This window comes from Mus caroli, chromosome 1 (genome assembly GCF_900094665.2).
Source record: "Mus caroli chromosome 1, CAROLI_EIJ_v1.1, whole genome shotgun sequence".
Classification (NCBI taxonomy): domain Eukaryota; kingdom Metazoa; phylum Chordata; class Mammalia; order Rodentia; family Muridae; genus Mus; species Mus caroli.
In genome coordinates, this window is record NC_034570.1 from 161,653,991 (window position 1) to 161,675,151 (window position 21,161).

General features: G+C 46.8%; 1 protein-coding gene across 2 annotated transcripts; it reads left to right on the plus strand.

The window, feature by feature from the left end:
* Positions 1-36: 36 nt before the first annotated feature.
* Positions 37-20,939, plus strand: Arhgap30 (Rho GTPase activating protein 30). Of its 2 annotated transcripts, none has more exons than XM_021170400.2 (12): positions 37-361; positions 8,644-8,746; positions 11,832-11,976; positions 13,189-13,271; positions 13,427-13,534; positions 14,469-14,596; positions 15,038-15,212; positions 15,292-15,395; positions 15,480-15,557; positions 16,069-16,461; positions 18,310-18,596; positions 18,689-20,939. In XM_021170400.2, the coding sequence occupies exons 1-12, from the start codon at positions 265-267 to the stop codon at positions 20,303-20,305; spliced, it is 3,318 nt and encodes a 1,105-aa protein (XP_021026059.1). In that variant the 5' UTR covers positions 37-264; the 3' UTR covers positions 20,306-20,939. The 2 variants fall into 2 exon arrangements, with proteins under 2 accessions (XP_021026059.1, XP_029330724.1); XM_029474864.1 differs by having other exon boundaries at positions 15,483-15,557.
* The last annotated feature ends 222 nt before the right edge of the window (positions 20,940-21,161 follow it).

Below are 21,161 nucleotides of genomic sequence, written 5' to 3' on the forward strand. Positions count from 1 at the left end.
GACGAGAAGGGCTAGTGCTCAGCTTGGCCACGAGACACAGCTTCATGCCAGGGTTCTGGTAGCTTCCTCTTCCATATCTACTTCCGTGTGGCCTCAGGGGCCCCCCAGAGGCAAGCGCTGCTGTCCCTTGCCCAGGCCACCCTCCACCTCCAATTTGGAGCCCTGCCCCCCTGGGGCTGGGCCAAACCCAACTACTGACTGGGATTCCATGGGGGACTGGTAGGTCAAAGGTCTTTGGGGGCAGAGATCCTGGGGGCTCTGGCCATGAAGTCTCGGCAGAAAGGAAAGAAGAAGGGCAGCTCTAAGGAACGGGTGTTTGGGTGTGACCTACGTGAGCATCTACAGCACTCGGGCCAGGAAGGTAAGGAGGTCAATTGGAACGGGGCAGCTGGGTGGCTGGATTGCCATGCAGACGCCAAGCTTGTCTTCTCCGTTGGGCAGAATGAGCTCTTAGGGAATGGGCAGTGACCCAGGATCACCACACCTGAGATCTAGGCAAAGGCAAGACAGGAAATGTGGCTCAGAGAAGAAGGTGGAGAGGTGCCTGTCTGCGATAGTTAGGGACCCGGTAGCTGAGAACTCGATGGGTGGGGTGGGGGATGAGATTTGGAAAATCTGGAGAGGTGGATGAATCAGATGAGAGAATGGAGACTGGGGACAGGGTGGAGGGAATGGAGGTCAGATGTCAGAAAAATGGCTGAAGGGATAGTTGGTAGAACACTAAGTGGAGATACAGGTAAGAAAGGGCCCAACGAGTCTGAAGATAGAACTTGGGGAGGGGAGAGGGAGGCATCCTAACTGGAGAACAGCACCAAGGGACAAGGACCTAGCCCTTCTGCACCTTTGCTGGGCCACAGGAGGGGTGGGGGGCAGGGAGGAGTGACACTCTTCTTTAAGTTGCTTGCAAAGAAGAAACCCGTTGATGGTAGACTGCACCGGGAATGTGGGAAAAGTGAACCAGACTGCTTCAGCCCTGGTTTGAAGTGGGGAGTGGAAACTACAGTAAAGAGGGGTGTGCACCCAGTCTGGAGCTCCCTCTGCAGTGGGCCTGGGAGCCCGCAGGCCCAGGTACAACTGCAGGCTCATCACTGTGCGGGACATGCAGTCACCACTCAGAACCAGGCCTTAATTTGTTCTGAAATTGATCAGTACCGACCTGACTACACTGCCCAGCTTGTTTTCAGCATGCAGAGAAACTTAACAAAAAAAGGGGCACAATTCTGCCCCCCCTCCACTCCACCCCACCCCAATCTGTCATTTCCTCTTTGTCCCCCTTCTCTGGTTGCCTGCAGTGAAGGGAGGGTGGTGGTGGTTCCCAGCTCATTTCCTGCTCTTGGCCCCGCCCTTGTGTCCCCAGACACCTCCTTCCCCTTTTCTCCTCCATCAGAGGGCCCCAACCCTACCAGCCTCCATTAAGGGAAAGCCCAGGCCCTAAGAAATAGTTAAACAGATGAGGTAGGCTTTTCTGTGCCTTCTTCTCTGTGAGCAGGCCTGGCTCCTTTATAATTGTTCCACTCTAGACAATTAATCTCTCTTTTTTAAAGTTATTGCTCACCTTATTTAGGTATTTTGTGTACATACTGGGGAGGGGCACATTCGTTCCAGGGCAGGTGGGAGGTCAGAGGACAACTTGAGAGGATCAGTTTTCTCTTCCTAGCCTGTGGGTCCCAGAGGTGAACCTGGGGTCATCGGGTTTGACAGCAAGCACCTTTACCCACTGAACCATCTCACAGGTGATATTTATTTTTGTCCTGTGTGAGTGTGTGGCTGCATGTATCACGGGGCATGTGTGAAGGTTGGAGGACACAGTTTGGAAGCTTGTTCTCTCATCATGTGGGTTCCGGGGATTGAACTGTCTTCAGGCTTGATCGAAGGCATCTTTTACCCTCTGACATGGATGATGAAAACATTTTTTTTGAGATTTATTTACTTTTAATATATATATGATACATATATACATACACACACACACACACACACACACACACACACACACACATATATATATATATATATATATATATATATATATATATATATATATGAATGTTTTTGCCTGCTTGAATGTCTGTGATGCACTGGTGTGACATGCCCATGGAGGATAGGAGAGGGTGTCAGATTCTCTTTGGAACTGGAGTTATAGACAATTGTTAGCTGTCGTGTGGGTGTTGGGAACTGAACCCAGGTCCTCTGGAACAATAGTCAGTTATCTTACCTGTTGATCCATGTAGCCAGCACTAGACAAATGACTTTTGACAGAGAACCATATGACCTAATTGGGGATGATATTCTTTTTGTTGTTTGTTTGTTTGTTTGTTTGTTTTTCGAGGCAGGGTTTTTTCTGTGTAGCCCTGGCTGTCCTGGAACTCACTCTATAGACCAGGCTGGCCTCAAACTCAGAAATCTGCCTGCCTCTGCCTCCCAAGTGCTGGGATTAAAGACATGTGCCACCACTGCTGGGCGGGGATGATATTCTTGTAGCTCTGGGTTCTCAGTTCAGCCTCCTTACACTGGTTTTCCCCTTTCCTGTGATTCCTAGCACCAACTCTGTCTTGAAACGTAAAACCCATAGACAGCCAGATTCTACTTCTGTGATCCTCAGGCCCACCATTCCCAACAGGTGTAGGGCATTCTCTCTAGAGATTCGGGGATAGTGAAAGGTGGCTGGGCTCCTGGTTGTAAGTGAACCCCAGAGCATGAGAGGAACACCTTCTGTCCCTCACCAGAACCTCACCCGTGTCCACGGCTCCAGAGATGAATGTTGGCTGCCAGAGCATCATAGAGGCTTCCCCTGAGCAAAACATCCCTGGTACAGACAGGGTTTGGATGAATGAAGCTGATTGATAACAGTTTCTCTCATTAGCCAAAGGCCCAGTAAGTGAATGAAAAAGGCTCAGACCAGGCAGGTCATCTGCTTCCGGTGAACTGATATTCACAGATGTATCATTTTGGTTTTCTCTATCTTTACATTCTCGTTCAACCTCAGACCTCTTCCCCAACTCTTTTTCCCCTAAATGGATCTCTTTCTTCCCCTAAGCCCTACTACACATGCTTGGATATCTTGTTTAGGTTTCTAATTTGCTGTAGCTCCTTCTCCCTTGACTCCATCCATATTCTTCTAGGCATTTTGACTCTATCACCCCAATCTTGTGTCTAGACTGTATCTCTGACTGGATTCCTCTGATTCATATATGCAGTTCCACAATCTCTGTGACCCTGCTTTCTCTTAGCCCACTTCCTTTATGGCTCGGGCTCCTTGAGATCTTCCCTCTCTGTACAGACCTACTCCAGGGATTCAAAAATCAACTGAAAAGAAAAGGAGAAGAGCACCTAGTTTGGATGGAACTAGGAGTTTAGATGAGCTGGGGCTATTGATGTTAATATATTTATTTTGAGATGCAGTCTTGCTGTGCAGCTCTGAGTCCTGGGATGACCAGTGTGCAGTATCTAGGCCCAGACTAGCAGACTATTGATGAATCAGCAGAGTAATGTGGTGGCTAACAGAGTCAATGTACCACTAGGTACTCAAAGGCAGAACAGTAACTTCAACACTCCAGTTGGCCTCATCTCTGCATTCATTGCAGAGAGGTAGGAACAGGGGGATCATGGGAAAATGCAAACGGTCTTAAGGCATGAACCTTAATCCACAAGCTTGGGACTGGAGTGAGGTGAGAAAGGATGACAAGGGCCCCAAATTTCAGGAACCACTCAGTCTTGGGACATTGTGGAAATGTCTTTGGTCCCTCGTTCTAAGGATGGTGCACATTAACATAAGCACTGCCCGAACATGAAGCCGTCCGTCAGTGTCCTTTACCTTCCACGGTTCTTTTCTCGGCTTTCCCAAGTTCCAGTTATGAGCAAAAAAGAGAAAGGATCTGAAAACCAGGTCACAGGAAGAGAACTGAAAGCCGGAGACTGGTCTCTATCCTTCACCGTTTCTCTGCTGTACTTTGTTCCACAAAAAGCTTGGGATGGCTTCTGAGACCCCACGCAATGAACAGCACAAATGACGGAAGAAGCTGATGCAAAGGGAAAGGAAGAAGGCAGCAGCCAGAAATGCGCATCCGGTCGTTCTGTGTGGCTTCTAGGGGTGGGCCTTGAACTGCCTAGTAGTTAAAGTCATGTGAGACTCAGAGGCCTTTGGGAAACAAAGCACAGGTAGCTTAGAAGAAACACAGCTTTCTCTAACAGTGACATTGGAGGAATCTCTCTAGTGAGTCCCAGCGAACAGTACCCAGCGTTTCGTCAAAGGCAATGTCCTTTATCTGGTCTCATCAATGATTCAGATGTAAATTCTGATTTATTCTCTATATAAGCTAACAAAGACTTGATGTTTCACCTCAGTGAGAGTTAGGATTCTCTGATGCGATAGTACCTTTTATCGGGAGGTATAGACACAACACACTTATAATAAAGTATGGCAAGTATACTGGGCTAAAGAGATGGCTCAACAGTTAAAAGCGACCTGGAGAGATGGCTCAGCGGTTAAGAGCATTAAGACACTGCTCTTCCAAAGGTCTTGAGTTCAATTCCCAGCAACCACATGGTGGCTTAAAACCATCTGTTAATGGGATTTGATGCCCTCTTCTGGTGTGTCTGAAGACAGCCTACAGTGTACTCATAAATAAAATAAATAAATAATTCTTAAAAACAAACAAACAAACAGTTAAGAGCATCTTGCAGAGGACCTGGGATTAGTCCCCAGAACCCACAGTGTGGCTCCCAACCACCCGTATCTCCAGTTCCACCTTAAACTGACACCCTCTTCTGGATACCTCAGGTACCTGCATGTACCATACAAATTAAATCCGTCTTTTTAAAAATACCATAATGAGCAAAGAAAGCACTATGGGATCTGTACCATAGATATCTGCAATGGGTTCAGAATCCACAGCAGTGTTTTTACTTACCTTTGTCTTACTCACACGTGTGTATGTGGGTGTACTTGTGTATGTGGAGATTTGAGACTGGTGTTTTGCATCTTCCTCCGTCACTCTGCACCATATTATTTTGGGGAGGGTCTCAGTCAAACCCACAGTTTGCTGATGTTGCTAGTATCACAAGCCTGATTGCTCTGGGGCATCCCCACTCTCCACCTTCCGAGGTTGGACTTGCAACCCATTTACATGGACTCTGGGGCTATGAACTCCAGTTCTCTTGATTTCCAGACAAGCTCTCGTGTAACTGCCTGGCCACCTCCCTAGCCCTTGTTTACTTTTTTGTTTCCAGGTGGTCTCACTATGTTGTAGGCTGTCCCTGAATCCCTGGGCTTAAGTGCCCCAGCCTTCCAAGGAGCACAGACTGTAGACATGAGCCGCTTAGCCCAGCTAAGAGGTGATGCTTGAGATACGTTTTTCAGGAATAATTTGCCAGGCAACTGGAGGGGAAGGTATTTCCCGACAGGAGAAGAAAGTGAGTGCCTTAATTTTGTGCTACAGTGAACCTCCCAAAACCAAAACAGAGAAATTCTAAAGAGGTTGATCTGGTTCATCACTGCAGTAGCTCGGTTTCAGAGAGCGTATATTGGCATCCTGGCAAGGGACCCCACACAATATGGTGAGGTGGAAAGAAAATTGTCCATATACAGAAGGGAACAGGAGCGTGCAGTGGGATTGCTTATGACAACACACTCTCTGATCCAGGCACACAGAGCCCATCCCACCCTGAAGAGGTAGCACTGGGAGGCTTGTTGGAACACAGTTATAATCCCAGAACCTGAAAAGTATAGGAGCATCTTGAAAGGCCGGCCTGAGCCCCTGACCTAATCATCAGTCACTAGGTTCCACCTTCTTAACTGTCTCCCCATCTCAAATCTCCACACTGGGAGCCAGGCTTCTAACACAGGGATCTTTGAGGGGGAAAATCATATCCAAACTGCATCAGTGAGGGATGGTGCCCTGACTTGTTTATGAACTTGCAAAGGGCCCAGTTATGGAATTTGTCAGGATCTAGTCTGTGAAGGTCTTATATCCCAGGCTGAAGAGTTCATATTTTATTCCTTAGTCTGTGTTCTCCCATTTTAAGATAAGCAATGAGGCCGGGTGGTGGTGGTGGCACACTCCTTTAATTCTAGGACTCGGGAGGCAGAGGCAGGTGATCTCTGAGTCCAAGGTCTACAAAGTGAGTTCCAGGATAGCCAGGACTACACAGAGAAATCCTATGGGGAAATGAATAAACAAACCAAAAAACCAAAAGCCAACCAAGCAACTGGACATAAAACAAATCAAAACAAAAACCAAAGGAAAAGATAAGCAGTGGGTACTTGGGTGGAGTTGGCTGGGTGCTTATATAGCCAAGAATTTCAAGGGCGGAAAGAACCTCGTTGTACAGTTTTGTGTTAGGTTGCATGCATAGCTCTCCTTAGCTTTCTAGGTGGGATTCAAAACTTGTTCTTGAGACTCTATCCCAGCTGATACTATGCCAAGATAACAGGAGAAATAGCACATATTATCCTTAAGGAGGTTACATAGTGGTAGCCCAGGGCCAGAGAGGTAACATAACTTCTCTTGCACTTTAAAAAAGTGTTTATTATTTATTTTATGTGTGGGTGGGCGGGCGGGTGCACATGTGCCACAGAGGACATGTAGAGCAAAAAGGACAACTTGTGGAAGTCAGCTTTCTTGTCTCATGCTTTACCATGTGATTAGAAGTGGTACTTTCCAATGCCAAACCGAGTAACTGCAAACTCTCTTACCGGAGAAAGTCCCTCAAACTAACTGCCTTCGGCTGCCTTCCATGTCAGTTGGGTAAGCATCGTTCTTTTTTTTTTTTTTCATGGATGGTAGAGAATTACATAAAAGCAATTTGGGGAGCAGACTTTGGCTTTGTCTCCCCTGCAGCACAAGACTGCTGCCCCTTTTACAACTTCTGGGGTGACAGTGAGAAGTTTCAGTTCTGAAGCGGCAGACCTGTGTTTCCCATGCCTCCTGTAATGAAAGCTGAGTTCGAGGCTGGAAAGATGGTCCAGCAATTGAGCGCACATGCTACTCTTGCAGAGGACCAGGTTTCAGTTCCCAGCGCTCCTCTTGGGCAATCCTGTGTGGGCGAGTACATATGCAGAACTAAAAAAATTTTTAAAAATGAAAGCTGAATATAAGATACCTGTTAGGCTTTTTGTTTTTCAAAATTTTTATTTATTTGGATAGCTTTTGAGAGTTGGTCCTTGCTTTCCATCTTGTGAGGAGGGTCTCTCTTGTTTCTGCTACTACACAGTGCACTCCAGGCTAGCTGGCCCACCAACTTACAGGTGACTCCTCTGTCATCATGCTGTAGGAGTGCTGGGATTATAGGTTCAAGTCACTGCATCCAGCTCTTATATGAGTGATCAGCAAAGACATATCTCCCTGACCTTGCTTTTCATTGTTGTCTCCCGGTGTATTCGGAGAGTTTCTATGAAGGATAAAAGTCAAATAAGACTGATTTGGTGATGATGATGATTGTGATGATAATGATTGTGATGATGATGATGATTGCTTTTATTGAGACAAGGTCTTCCTGTGTAGCCCTGGCTGTCCTGGAACTCACTTTGTAGACCAGGCTGGCCTCAAACTAAGAGATCCAGCTGTCTCTGCCTCCCAAGTGCTAGGATTAAAGGCATGCACCACCACACCCAGCGTAATTATTTATCTTTAAGCTAACTAATTTTTATGGTTTTGTTGTCTGAATCTATATATATAAGCTGTGAAATATATTAACTGTTAAACTAGAATGCAAGGTTATTGTAGAAAAATGGTTTATCATTCTACAGCTCTAACCCATCATTTCCTTTAAATCATACATAATAAACGGGATATACTACTGAGTATATAATCACAAAAGGAGGGACTGAGGTGCTTGGTTTGGCAGAGTGCTTGCCTCGCGTGCACAGACCCAAGGTTTGATTCCCCAGTAGCACATTAACTAAATATGGGGCATAAACTCATAAGCTCAGCATTCAGGAAACGGAAGCAGTAGGATCAGGAATTCAAAGTCACAAGTTCAAGGCCATCCTTATCCATATCACAAGTTGAAGGCCAGATCCAGATTGAGTCCCTGTCTCAAAAGAAAACAAACGAGTTAGGCAGTGGTGGCTCATTCCTGAGAGGCAGAGGCAGGCGGATCTCTGTAAGTTCGAGACGAGCCTGGTCTACAGAGGGGGTTCCAGGACAGCCTCGACTACACAGAGAAACCCTTTCTCAGGGGGAAAAACAAAAAAGGGCCGGGCGTGGTGGCACACTCCTTTAATCCCAGCACTTGGGAGGCAGAGGCAGGCAGATTTCTGAGTTCAAGGCCAGCCTGGTCTACAAAGTGAGTGCCAGGACAGCCAGGGCTACACAGAGAAACCCTGTCTCGAAAACAAAACAAAACAAAACAAAACAAAACAAAAAGAGGTGAAGTTTTGGAAAGAGAATGGAGAGGGTTAATACTGAGGAGCAGTCAGTTCCTCTTCAGGACAGGGCTTTATGCTGGTACTCCAGGACCAACGGATAGAAAGATTGTACAGATAGGTTCATCTGTAAGAACCTTTCTAGTGAGGGTTGGATGTTTTACGTTTTGCCCTTAATCTTAGTGAACCCTTTCTCGTGATGCTGCCATTTCTCAGACCCCTTAGCTGAGAAGCTAGAAACGTTTTCTTTCTTTTCTCTGCCTTCTGTGTCCCCCCAGTGCCCCAGGTGCTACGGAGCTGTGCCGAGTTTGTGCAAGAGTATGGAGTGGTGGATGGGATCTACCGCCTCTCAGGGGTCTCCTCTAACATCCAGAAGCTCCGGTGAGTCAGATAGCGCAGGCAGACTCTGTGGGTAGGAGGCCAGGGAGCCATGGGAAAGCGGCTGGAGAGAGCTGGAGGAGGGGTGAGGGGAAGTGGGAGGAGGAAGCAGAGGTGTTAGATACTATCCTGTGGAGAGGACCTAAAGTCTGGTCAGGTGAAGTGGGGACCCCAAGCTCACTCCCAACACACACACACTCTCCATTCCCAGATATACACACACAGTCTACTACTTTTAACACACCCACACACACAGAGGTAAGCAGGTACCCATGATTTGCATACTATAAAATTTGCCATTAAAAATCTCTAAGTCAGCCGTTTCAGTATGTCCCCAACACTGTAGCTATCACTATGACGCATCCAGAACATGTCACCACCCTTCAAAGAAACTCTACATTTCCCCTGCACCCATCCCCAAACGGACTTTCTGTCTGTATGGATCTGTCTGCCCTGGACATCTCAAATAAACCAATGAAATGATACGTGTTTTTCTAAGTCTGCTCTTCCCTCTGAGTTCTTTCAAAGTTCACGCATTCTGTGGCATGTACTAGTATTTTACTGCTTTCTATAGATGAATACAATTCCCTGGCATAGCTACATAAGTATTTTTTTGTTTTTTTATTTTACTCATTCCTCAGTTGGTGGCTGTCCAGGTTTCCACCGTTTGGTTATTCCAAAGGACTCTGCTACAAATGTGTGCAAATTTTTGTGGATGTAGTTTCAGTTATTATGAGTGTATACCTGAGCGGAATTGCTGGGCCATATGGTAACTTCGTGTTGAACTTTTAATAGTAACTACCCAACTGTTTTCCTTAGCAGCTGTATCATTTACACCCCTGCCAGCAATGGATGAAGGTTCCAATTTCTCCATGTCCCTGCCAGCTTTTGTTACTGGGTCTTTTTTGGTTGTTGCCACTGTGGTGGGTGTGTACGGATGTGTCATTGTGACTTATGTATGTGTCTCTCCAGCTGCAGATGAGGCTGAATGGCCTTCATGCACTTCTGAGCTGTGCCTGTTCAAATCTTATGTTTGCGCTTAAGTTTGTTTGTTTGTTTGTTTGTTTGTTGAATCACTGTGTTGTGACAAGATTGTTTGTATGTTCTGAATCCTGGATTGTAATCAGTGTGTGCTGAGCTGTATTTCCCTTCCCCATCTGTGGGCTGTGGGTTGTCCTCCCCTCCCCCTTCCCATCCTTTTCTTCCTCTTCCTCCTCCTCTTCTTCTTTGTGGTAGTGGGGATTTTGAACCCAGGGTTCATTTTATTGATTGTGTCCTTTGACATGTAAATGTTTCTTTTCTTCTTTCATGTATGTTATGTGTACATGTGTGTTGGTGTAGTTGTGTGCATTTATGTGGAGGTCAGAGGTCAGTGTTGCTTCTCTTCCACAACCATTCTTCACTTTATTTTTCAAATCCATATGTTTTTAATATTTATTTATTTATTTATTTATTTATTTATTTATTTTGCATATGAGTGATCTGTCTTCACACATCCAGAAAAGGGCACTGGATTGCATTACAGATGGTTGTGAGCTACCATGTGGTTGCTGGGAATTGAACTCAGGACCTCTGGAAGAGCAGGCAGTACTATTAACTGCTGAGCCATTTCTCCAGCCCCCTAAATTCATGTATTTTTTATTTTATGTGTATAGGTGTTCTGCCTGCTTGTATGTCTATGCATCATGTGTGTGCCTGGTACCCACAGAGGTCAGATGAGACCCAGAACTGGAGTTACAAATGGTTGTGAGGAACCACGTAGATGCTAGGAATGGAACCTGGATCTTCTGGAAGAGCAGCCAGTGCTCTTAACCGTTGAACATCTCTTCAGTCCCCTCTATATTATTACTATTATTGTTGTTGTTTGAAGATGGGGTATCATCCGTAACAAGATCTGATGCCCTCTTCTGGAGTGTCTGAAGACAGCTACAGTGTACTTACATATAATAAATAAATAAATCTTTAAAAAAAAAAGAAGAAGAAGAAGATGGGGTATCATGCAGAACTTGAAGCCTGCAGAGTTGAAGACAGGGTATCTTGTTGAACTTGAAACTTGCAGATTTGGCTAGACAGACTGGCCAGCAAGCTCCCGGATCCCCTAGTATGTTTTCCCACTGCTGAGCTTACAGGCTTCTTCTGTTGCTGTGCCTGACATTTTATATAGGTGCTGGGAATCTGAACACAGATTCATATGCTTGTGTAGTGAGCACTTTATCAACTGAGATAGCTCCCTAGCCTCTTGTCTGGATCTCACTTTCTTCTTCTTCTTCATTATTACTCTGTAACTCAAACTGGCCTAGAACTCATTCTATAGCATAAGCTAATCTCAAATTCGAGGAAATCCTCCTCTCAGGAGAATCTGTGTTTCCGCTTTGTCTATTTTTCTTTCCTTTGGTTGTTGATATGTTGGGTATCATACTGAGCAACTCTTGGCTAATCTAATCAAGACCATGAAGACTTAACATGTTTGTTTTAAGCATTATACCCAAGCTAGGCATAGTGGTACACAACGTGAATGCCAGCATTCAGGGGGGCAGAGGCAGATGGATCTCTGGGTGTCAGAGGTTAGCTTGGTTTATATATTGAGTTCCAGGCCACCCAGAGTTATATAGTGGAGTCCTTTCTTTAGAAAGGAAGGAAGGAAGAAAGGAAGGAAGGAAGGAAGGAAGGAAGGAAGGAAGGAAGGAAGGAAGGAAGAAAGGAAGATGGGAAAGACACATTTACGTCCATTCCCCATGTTTATTGATTCCTACATACCCCTTTGTTGCTAATCATATATCCCTTATTAGTCATGCACAGATCCACTTAGCATTCTTATAGTCACATCTACATAACCACATATGCAATTCCTAATACTTGTTTATATATATAGGAAATATATGTAAATATGCCTGTATGTATATATATGTGCATATATATTTATTTATATATAGTGTATATACATATGTATATATGTACATTCCAACATTCTCCTTTCAAGTCTCACACATGTTGGCCCACGGTCCTATCTGACCTCTCTAGCTCCTGCTTCTCCCTCCACATCCTCTGTCTGACCTTTCCTACTCCTGAGCACCCTGTACCTCCCCAGGCAGGAGTTTGAGACGGAGCGGAAGCCAGACCTGCGCCGGGACGTTTATCTCCAGGACATTCACTGTGTCTCTTCCTTGTGCAAGGCCTACTTCAGAGAACTCCCAGATCCCCTCCTCACTTACCGGCTCTATGACAAGTTTGCTGTGAGTTGAGAGGCAGAAGGGTGGAAGACAGGGTTCTAGGGCAAACACTTCAATTTTGACATCCCAGGTGTGCCCCATGGCAGCCACAATCCTTGTGGAATGGCTACCTTGGAAATGCCTTTATGGGTTGAAGCTGATGATGCAAAGCCCGTTGGAATTCTGGACATGCATCAATAGTGTGATGCTCTAACACTCGTGATAGTGAGTGACTGGAAAGAAGATTTCTCCTCCTCAAACCTCCTAGTCCCTGTAACCTCTGCCAACCCCCGTCCTTCTTGTCCTCATTTTCTCCCTATTGGTGTGTTTCCCGGAAGGCCTGCAGACCACACACAGCACAGTGGTAAGACTTGGAAGATAAAGGGCAGGTTGTCATAACCAAGTGGCTTTGGAAAACACCTAGACCAGAGTTTCCCTACACTTAAGAGAACAAGAAAGCTACTCACATAGCAAAAATATTTTCAGGAATGTCCCTCCATCCGCTGTAAAGCTGTTAAATAGCTTTGGAGAAGAAGACATATTGCAAAAATGGTATCCTAATTTGAGTAACATTTTAAAAATGAAGTTCTAGCTGCTTGGGGAGTTGAGGCAGAAGGCTTGCTGGAGCATAGAGTTTGAGCCCAGGTTGGGCAACATAGCAGACTCTTATCTACTTGCCAAAAGGGCTTGTATTTTATTGAGCCAACAATGGGGAGACTCTGAATAGCAACTACATCCTTCTCAATCCATCCAGCCTAGCCCGGAGGGGTCAACTCCCTAGACACCTTTAAACATCTCTGCAGTCTAGTTCCAGAGCTGTACCAAAGCAGACAAGGGAAGGATAGTGAGTAGTTCAAGGTCACGAGACAGACTATTAAGTGTCAGATCCAGCAGTCATTTGTTGTTCTGAAGGCCCTAGGTTTTCTTCCTGTGGTTCTAGGAATCAAACCTGTGGTCTTGGGCATGCAAAGCAAGCCCTCTCCCATGGGGCTAAATCCTTGCCCTTGTTTTCTGGCTTTTGCATCTACCTCTAGAGTGTTGGGGTCATAGGCGTGTGCTACCATACTCAGCTGGAGGTGTTTTTAACTTTACTATTTTATGGTGCCTTGAAGATTTAGGTGGGACCATTGTGGAACATAGCACAGATCATTCCCAAGAGTTTAATTTGGAGCTCTGAGAAGCACATGGGGTCAAATCTGAGTCAATGTCTCCTACTTATGCCTCTGTTCCCAATAGGAGGCAGTGGCCGTGCAGCTAGAGCCAGAGCGATTGGTCAAGATCCTAGAAGTGCTTCAAGAACTCCCTATCCAAAACTACAGGTGTGTGAGGCTCCACCCCCTATACTGCAGAGCCATCTCTGTCCCCTCCTCCTGTGCCCTAAGGGCCCAGCCTTGCTTGTCCCTCCCAACTTTCAAGTCTCAGCCCAACCATGCTCAAAGTATATTTTAGATGATCTCTTTCTTCCTTCCTGCAGGACCCTGGAGTTCCTTATGCGCCACTTGGTCCACATGGCCTCATTTAGTGCCCAAACCAACATGCATGCTCGCAATCTGGCAATTGTGTGGGCCCCCAACCTGCTGAGGTGGGTGCATGTATGAGCAGTGTGAAGCTCCTGGGAGGCTAAATTTACACAGATGGGTGTGGTTGTGTGGGTGCACTGGAGAAGGGTTTTTGAGGAGGGTCTCATAAACCCAGCAAGGCAGGAAAGATCAGCAGCAGCCAAGTAGCACACAGCCCACTGACTTGGGCCTTCTCTGAGACTGAGTGAGGTTGTTAAGAGCAAGGCCTCTGTCTCTTTCCACTGGGCTGTGGAGTTCAGGGGCTAGAATCTTGGTTTTTGCCAACCAGTTGTTGAGCAAACATCCTTGAAATCTATTCAAGACCTGGCCTGTATTTCAGTATGGCACAAAGCAGTATCAATTATAACAATTTCCATAGCCCGCCTTTTGTGCTACAGTGCAAGAAGTGTGAAAGGAAGGCACCTATTATGTGAAGGTGTCTAAGGTGGCTTTCCTGGAGGAAGTGACATCCGAGCTTGAATCATACATGTATGTGGCTTAAGAGGTAGAACTGGGGGCCTGGAGTGATGGCGCAGAGGTTAAGAGCACTGGCTGCTCTTCCAGAGGTTCTGAGTTCAATTCCCAGCGTGGCTCACAACCATCTATAATGAGATCTGATGCCCTCTTCTGGTGTGTCTGAAGACAGCGACTGTGTACTTAAGTAAAATAAATCTTTAAAAAAAAAAAAAAAGAGGTAGAACTGGAGGTAAGGACAAGGAGGGGAGAGCATAGGGCATAGGGTATTTCAGAGGCAGGGCATTTTGCAACACTTTAACACTAACACTCAGGAGACAGAGGTAGGAGCTTGGTGTGTAGAGAGAGTCCCAGGTCACAGTAATATAACGAGATCCTGTCCTGTCTATCTTGTGTGTTTGTGTGTGTGCGCGTGCGTGTGAGTGTATCTCGCACATGCGCCTGTTTTGAGCTGTGGGAGGGGCCAACTCCATGTCTTTACAGGTCTAAGGACATAGAGGCCTCAGGCTTCAATGGGACAGCAGCGTTCATGGAGGTTCGAGTGCAGTCCATTGTTGTGGAGTTCATCCTTACCCATGTGGACCAGCTCTTTAGGGGTGACTCCCTCTCTGGTTAGTATCCTTTCTGCCCATTACATATCACCACTCTGCCAGGGGAATCATGTTACAGAGAGCTTAATTGTTTCCTGGTCTTTTAACTAAGATGGAGTGTGAGGAGTCTCAAAGTCATTTACTTCACTTTTCTCATACTGTAGGTAGGAAGTGTCTCTCATAGAGAGAAGTAGGTGATGGTCATATACAGAGACTACTGGAGAGATAGTAATACAGCTAGGGCTTGAGCAGGCACTTTCTACTGTCATTGTAGCACACAGATCGGCTTCTGCATCACCTCTTGGAGTCTCCTGGTCCCCTTTGTTACGATACAGAGGGTCTATCTCCAAGAGCCTCAGAATAGATCTTTACCTTGGTAGTTGGTGAGGTAGGGATGGATTGGGGACATGAGGTTCCTTTCTTGGCTCTGCTTTTGGCTGGACATTTCCTTTGTTTTCCTAGCTGGTGTAGACTTGGAGAGTGGATGGAAATCACTTCCAGGAGCCCGGGCATCAGGCAGCTCCGAGGACCTCATGCCCACCTCTCTTCCCTACCACTTGCCCAGCATCTTGCAGGCTGGGGATGGACCTCCACAGATCCGACCCTACCATACTATTATTGAGATTGCAGAACACAAGTAAGGTCTCCTTCCTGGGACTCCTTCCCTTCACTGATCATCAGGTTGCTCTCCTAATTGCATCCCCATTAATCTGCAGAAGAAAGGGGTCATTGAAGGTCAGGAAATGGCGCTCTATCTTCAATTTGGGTCGATCTGGACACGAGACAAAACGTAAACTTCCACTGAGGGCTGAGGACAGGGGTAAGTCTGGGACAGTGGGGGGGATAGGACTCTGCTGAATCTGTGCAGGGTCCTGGTGCTATCTATGTATGTCTGTATTTTCAGAAGAAAAATCCAGTAAGGGGACACTGCGGCCTGCCAAAAGCATGGACTCGCTGAGTGCTGCCGCTGGGGTCAGTGACGGTGAGTAGAGGTCTCAGTGGCTATGTGTATATGTGTATGTGCAGTGACAACAGCAGCAAAGGCCTGTGGGTTTATAAGTATAGCCAACTATGCCCACTAATTAATAAAAATTAATGAGTTCCTATTAATGTACCAGTCTTGGAGTTAGATGCCAAGTTTTACTGAGATGAACCTATTGTCTGTATTCATGAGTATCTGTATGTGAAGGAGACTCTGAGTATGTATATAGGAGGGTGTCAACACATGCACTCGTGTGTGTGGTAGTGATAGCTGGTGACGGTATCTACAGAGAGGAAGAAGATCCATCAGGTAGGCGTGTCTTTTGATCTTCTGACCGGATGGATGGATAAGTTGCAGTGGTGGCTAAAGGAAGCTGGGTCTGGTATGTTCCACTTATCCTGCCTCTAGAATCTAAGAAAACAGAGGCAATGAGGTCTTGCATGAGCTGGCAGGACCCCTTGAAGCTGAGGCTAATGACTACCTGACTCTCTCTCTTCTCTCTCTCCTGCAGAGCCGGAGGGGCTGGTGGGGTCCAGCAGTTCTCAGCCAAGCTCACTGATGCCTGAGAGCTTGGAGAGTAATTCTATGGAAGGAGAACAGGAGCCCGAAGCAGAGGCACCGGGCAGTGCCAATTCTGAGCCGGGAACTCCACGAGCCGGGCGGTCAGCTGTTCGGGCCTTAGGGAGCAGTAGAGCAGAGCGTTGTGCTGGTGTCCACATCTCAGACCCTTACAACGTCAACCTCCCTCTGCACATAACCTCCATCCTCAGTGTTCCTCCAAACATCATCTCTAATGTCTCCTTGGTCAGGCTCACCCGAGGCCTTGAGTGCCCTGCCCTACAACCCCGGCCAAGCCCTGCCTCGGGTCCTGGCCCTGGCCCAGGCCTTGGCCCTGGCCCCCCAGGTGAGAACTTGGAGATTTCCTAGGGGTCTAGAAATTTAGGTTGATGTTCTGGGATGAGGATGTAGGCTTGGAAGGTCAGAGGCCTCAGTCCTTAGGCTTTCTGTTGTCTGATATTGCCTGTTTACATCTGGAGTATGGGAATCCATGATATTATCATGTTATATAAAGTTCATGGAGAGGGAAATCTCTGCCAGGCTTCAAATCCACTGATTTAATCCCAAGATTAGGGCTGTATGCCAGACATGTAAAGGGGTTGAGTAAGTAAAAAGCTAGTGTTTAGAGTTACTGCCAAGCTGGGCCATGGTGGCGCAGGCCTGTAGTCTCAGCACCCGGAGGGCAGAGGCTACAGAGTGAGTTCCAGGGCAGTCGGGGTTATTGAGCTAGCCGACACTTCTCAGCACACGCTGAGCATCAGGAGGCATTGGCTCACTTCATTTTTTCATAGTATGAAGATACAAGTATTGTTATTCTCACATTACCACAGTAGAGCCTGAGAGTCATCTCAAACAGCTTACTACTGAGTTAGGTAGGAAGAAGCGAAGCTAGGATCTGACCCATGCTCCCATTCCACCTTCCCAAAGCATCACTGATGAGAAACCCTGAGGTTGTCTAGGGCAGACATAACTGGGACAGTTAAGTACACAGAGGTGCAGGTTTTGTCTGTACCACATGTTCACTGTGTGACCTTGGACAAATTGCTTTGAGTTTGGGTTGTTGTTGTTGTTTAAGATTTTTTTTTTAATTTATATGAGTACACTGCAGCTGTCTTCAGACACAAACTAGAAGGTACATAGGACCCCATTACAGATGGTTGTGAGCTACCATATGGTTGCTGGGAATTTAACTCAGAACCTCTGGAAGAGCAGTCAATGCTCTTAACCACTGAGTCATCTCTCCCACTCTTTGGTTTTATTACATGCAAAACAGGGATAAGGAGCAGACGGTATGTATGCTCCATTGGTAGAGTGCTTGCCTGGGATGCACAGAGCCCCTGGTGTGATCTCCAGCACCATATAAACCTGGCCCGGAAGCTAACCTCTGTAATCCAGCACTTAGGAGATGGAGATGGGAACAATGGAAGCTTGAGGTCAAGCCCCAGCTCTGTGGTTTGAGACTGGCCTTTGGTACAAGAGACACGTCCCGACAAAGGGTGTAGTGTAGCATCCTCCATAACAGATCTTTTATTTTTGGAGTGTGTGTGTGTGTGGAGGGGAGTTGCATGTGCTGTGTGCATATGAATGGAGAGCCCAGAGAACCACTTTAGGTGTTTGTTGTTCTTCAGATGCTGTCTTTGTTTTTTAAACATTTTTATATGACAGAGTATTTCACTGGCCTGGAACTTGCCAAGTAGGCTAGGGTGGTTGGACAACTAACTGCATGGACCCACCTATCCCCCATGTCTGCCCAGTGCTAGGATCATAAGAGCACACCACCATACTTAGACTAATTTTACATGAATTTTGGGGGTCAAACTCAGGTCCTCATGTTTGCATACCATGAATTTATTAACAAAACCATCTCTCCAACCCCTCTATGTAATATTTTATTCTGCAGAGAAAATAGAGAAAATCATTATAAAAATACAAAACACAATGCTTAGGGCTGGTCATGGTGGTGCGTGTGTTTAATCCCGACACGTAGGACAATGCTTGCCACTTCAGTGAGAATTAACCAAGAGAGCTCTATAAGTAGTTAGTCATTCTGATCTGAGAGAATGTGCTATGTGGACTATCTGTTAAATACTGGGCGTGTTGGGCCCCTAGCATGTCAATATGAGGAATACCATATTGGAAGGGGTTGGGGCTGACTTTGACTTTTTGATTCCTGGAACTATCTTTCTCTCAACAGATGAGAAATCAGAGGCAAGATCAGTCCCAGGTCCCCTGGATGACTCGAGCCCTACAGCCATGACTCCTGCCCTGGAGGACTCCCTGTCCCAGGAAGTGCAGGACTCCTTCTCCTTCCTAGAGGATTTGAGCAGCTCAGAGCCTGAGTGGGTGGGGGTGGAGGAGAGGGAGGTGGCCAAGGCAGAAGCCGCAGGAGCAGCAGGAGCAGCAGGAGCAGCAGCTTTCTCCCTTGGGGAGGACGACCCTGGGATGGGCTACCTGGAGGAGCTGCTGAGAGTTGGGCCTCAGGTAAGGAGGAGATTCGCTGGGTATATAAGTAGTGTGTAGCCCAGAGAGTGGATAGGGCTACCTGGTCCTTAGCCACAATGTTACGCCTACAGGTAGAAGAGTTCTCTGTGGAGCCACCCCTGGATGACCTGTCTCTGGATGATACTCAGTATGTCCTGGCTCCTAACTGCTGCTCCCTTGATTCTGCTGTTTCCACACCTGACGTAGAAGAGGACTATGGGGAAGAAGTCTTCTTGAGTGCCTATGATGATCTGAGTCCCCTTCTGGGGCCTAAACCCATCAACTGGGAAGGTGTAGGGAGTCTGGAGGAAGAGGCAGCAGGGTGTGGGAAACAACCTCCAACACAGGATGAAGAAGAACAGGCCTGCTCAGAAACCAGGCAGGAAAAGGAGGCTAAGCCCCGGAGCACATCAGATAACCGGGAAGAAGCAGAGGCAACTCCAGAGACTGAGATGGAGGCTGGAAAGGCTGATGCGGAAGGAGGGGAGGCTGAGAGGAGCCAAAAGGTGATGGATAGTTTTAAAGAAGGGAGTAGGGAAGAGCTAGAGACTAAGGAAGAAAATTCCGAAGGTCGAGAGGTTGAAAGTATAACGGAGACTAAGGATGTGGAAAAAATAATAGGAGAACCGGGTAAAGATGAGAAGGAGAGAGAGATTGGGAGAGAAGAAGGAGCTGAGAAAGGAGATGACACCCCAGTAGACTCTAATATGGATCCAGAGCATGTGTTTCAAGAAGACCTGGTTCTTGAGGAGAGCTGGGAAGTTGTCCACAAACATGAGGCTGAGAAAGGCAGAGAGGGTGAGATCAAAGAACCGAAGAGGAAAAGTGACCTTAAGTCAAGAGAAGACCAAGGACACAGTGAAGACAGTGGAAGTCAAGAAGAAGGTGATGATAGGAAGGAAGGGGGTTTCAGCAAGGAACAAAGAAGTATAGATGTAGAAACTGAAGTCATGAGAGGTGTTGGTGACCACTTAGAAGAGGGGGCCCTCTCTGAAGGGCCAGGTGTCGAGTTACTGAGGGTTGACAGTACAGAAGAAATCAATGAACAGACCTCTGAGATGAAACAAGCCCCGCTACAGCCATCTGAACCAGAGGGCATGGAGGCTGAGGGACAGCTTAATCCTGAGACATGTGACCTGTATTCTTGTCCCTGTGGGTTAGCTGGTGGTGTGGGCATGCGTCTGGCTTCCACCCTAGTTCAGGTCCGACAGGTCCGCTCTGTTCCTGTAGTGCCCCCCAAACCACAGTTTGCCAAGATGCCCAGTGCAATGTGTAGCAAGATCCATGTAGCACCTGCAAGCCCATGTCCAAGGCCTGGTAGGCTTGATGGGACTCCTGGAGAAAAAGCTTGGGGTTCTCGAGCTTCCTGGAGGAATGGGGGCAGTCTTTCTTTTGATGCTGCTGTGGCCCTGGCCCGGGAACGCCAGAGGACCGAGTCTCAGGGAGTTCGGCGGACCCAGACCTGTACTGGAGGTGGGGATTATAGTCTCAGCTCCAGAACCCCTCCTTGTAGCATGATCCTTGCCCATTCTTCCCGGCCCCTTAGCTGTTTGGAACGCCCACCTGAAGGCACAGAGGGGTCTGAGCCCAGGAGTCGGCTTAGTCTGCCCCCTAGAGAGCTTCACCCTGTTGTCCCTCTTGTGGCCCCTCAGCGCCAGACATATGCTTTTGAAACACAGACTAATCATGAGAAAGATGAAGGGGTATGATTAGGACAGGACAAGAGGAACCAAGAAATCATCGCCAATCTCTGGAGCACTTGCCTAGCTGTCTTTGCTGCCTCGGCAGCTGAGATGTCTAATTCCATAGGCTTGGGTCCTCCAGGTACTTGTTTTGACCACGAGAGGTACAGACTTGGTGGATTTACTTGAGTTTGTGTTAGACAAAAGCACTTATGTTTTAGCAGAGTCTTAAGAAACATAGAAAGATCTTGTTTCCAGGGAGTTAACAAAAACATAGGGTATGTAAAAGCTTTTTTTTTTTCTTCTTAAATTTAAATACAGAGGGGGAATTCTAGCCAAACTCTTGCCCTATTCTGAGCTGTGAATATCTCTTCACAGAAGCCTACTGTAGATGTGGGAGATATAGGACCAGATATAGAATAGCTCACCCCTGATTTGTTCCTAGATTTTTGGCTGTCTTCTGACCCTCTTTAGTTTCAGAGTAGGAGAAACATCCAAGAAGCTCTTTAAAGTCCTCAGTGTTTGCTGAAGGAAATGGGTGGCATCCTCTACCTTCAATTATATTGTAGAAGAGGTCCTCCCATTTTAGGAAAAGGGAATGTTGGGCTGAAGAGATAGCTCAGTGGTTAAGAGCACCTACTGTTCTTCCAGAGGTCCTGAGTTCAATTCCTAGCAATCACATGGTGGCTCACAACCATCTGTAACAGAATCTGATGCCCTCTTCGGGCGAGTCTGAAGAGAGCAATGATGTACTCATTCATATACATAAAATAAGTAAAGAAAGGGACTGGTGAGATGGCTCAGTGGGTAAGAGCACCCGACTGCTCTTCCGAAGGTCCAGAGTTCAAATCCCAGCAACCACATGGTGGCTCACAACCATCCG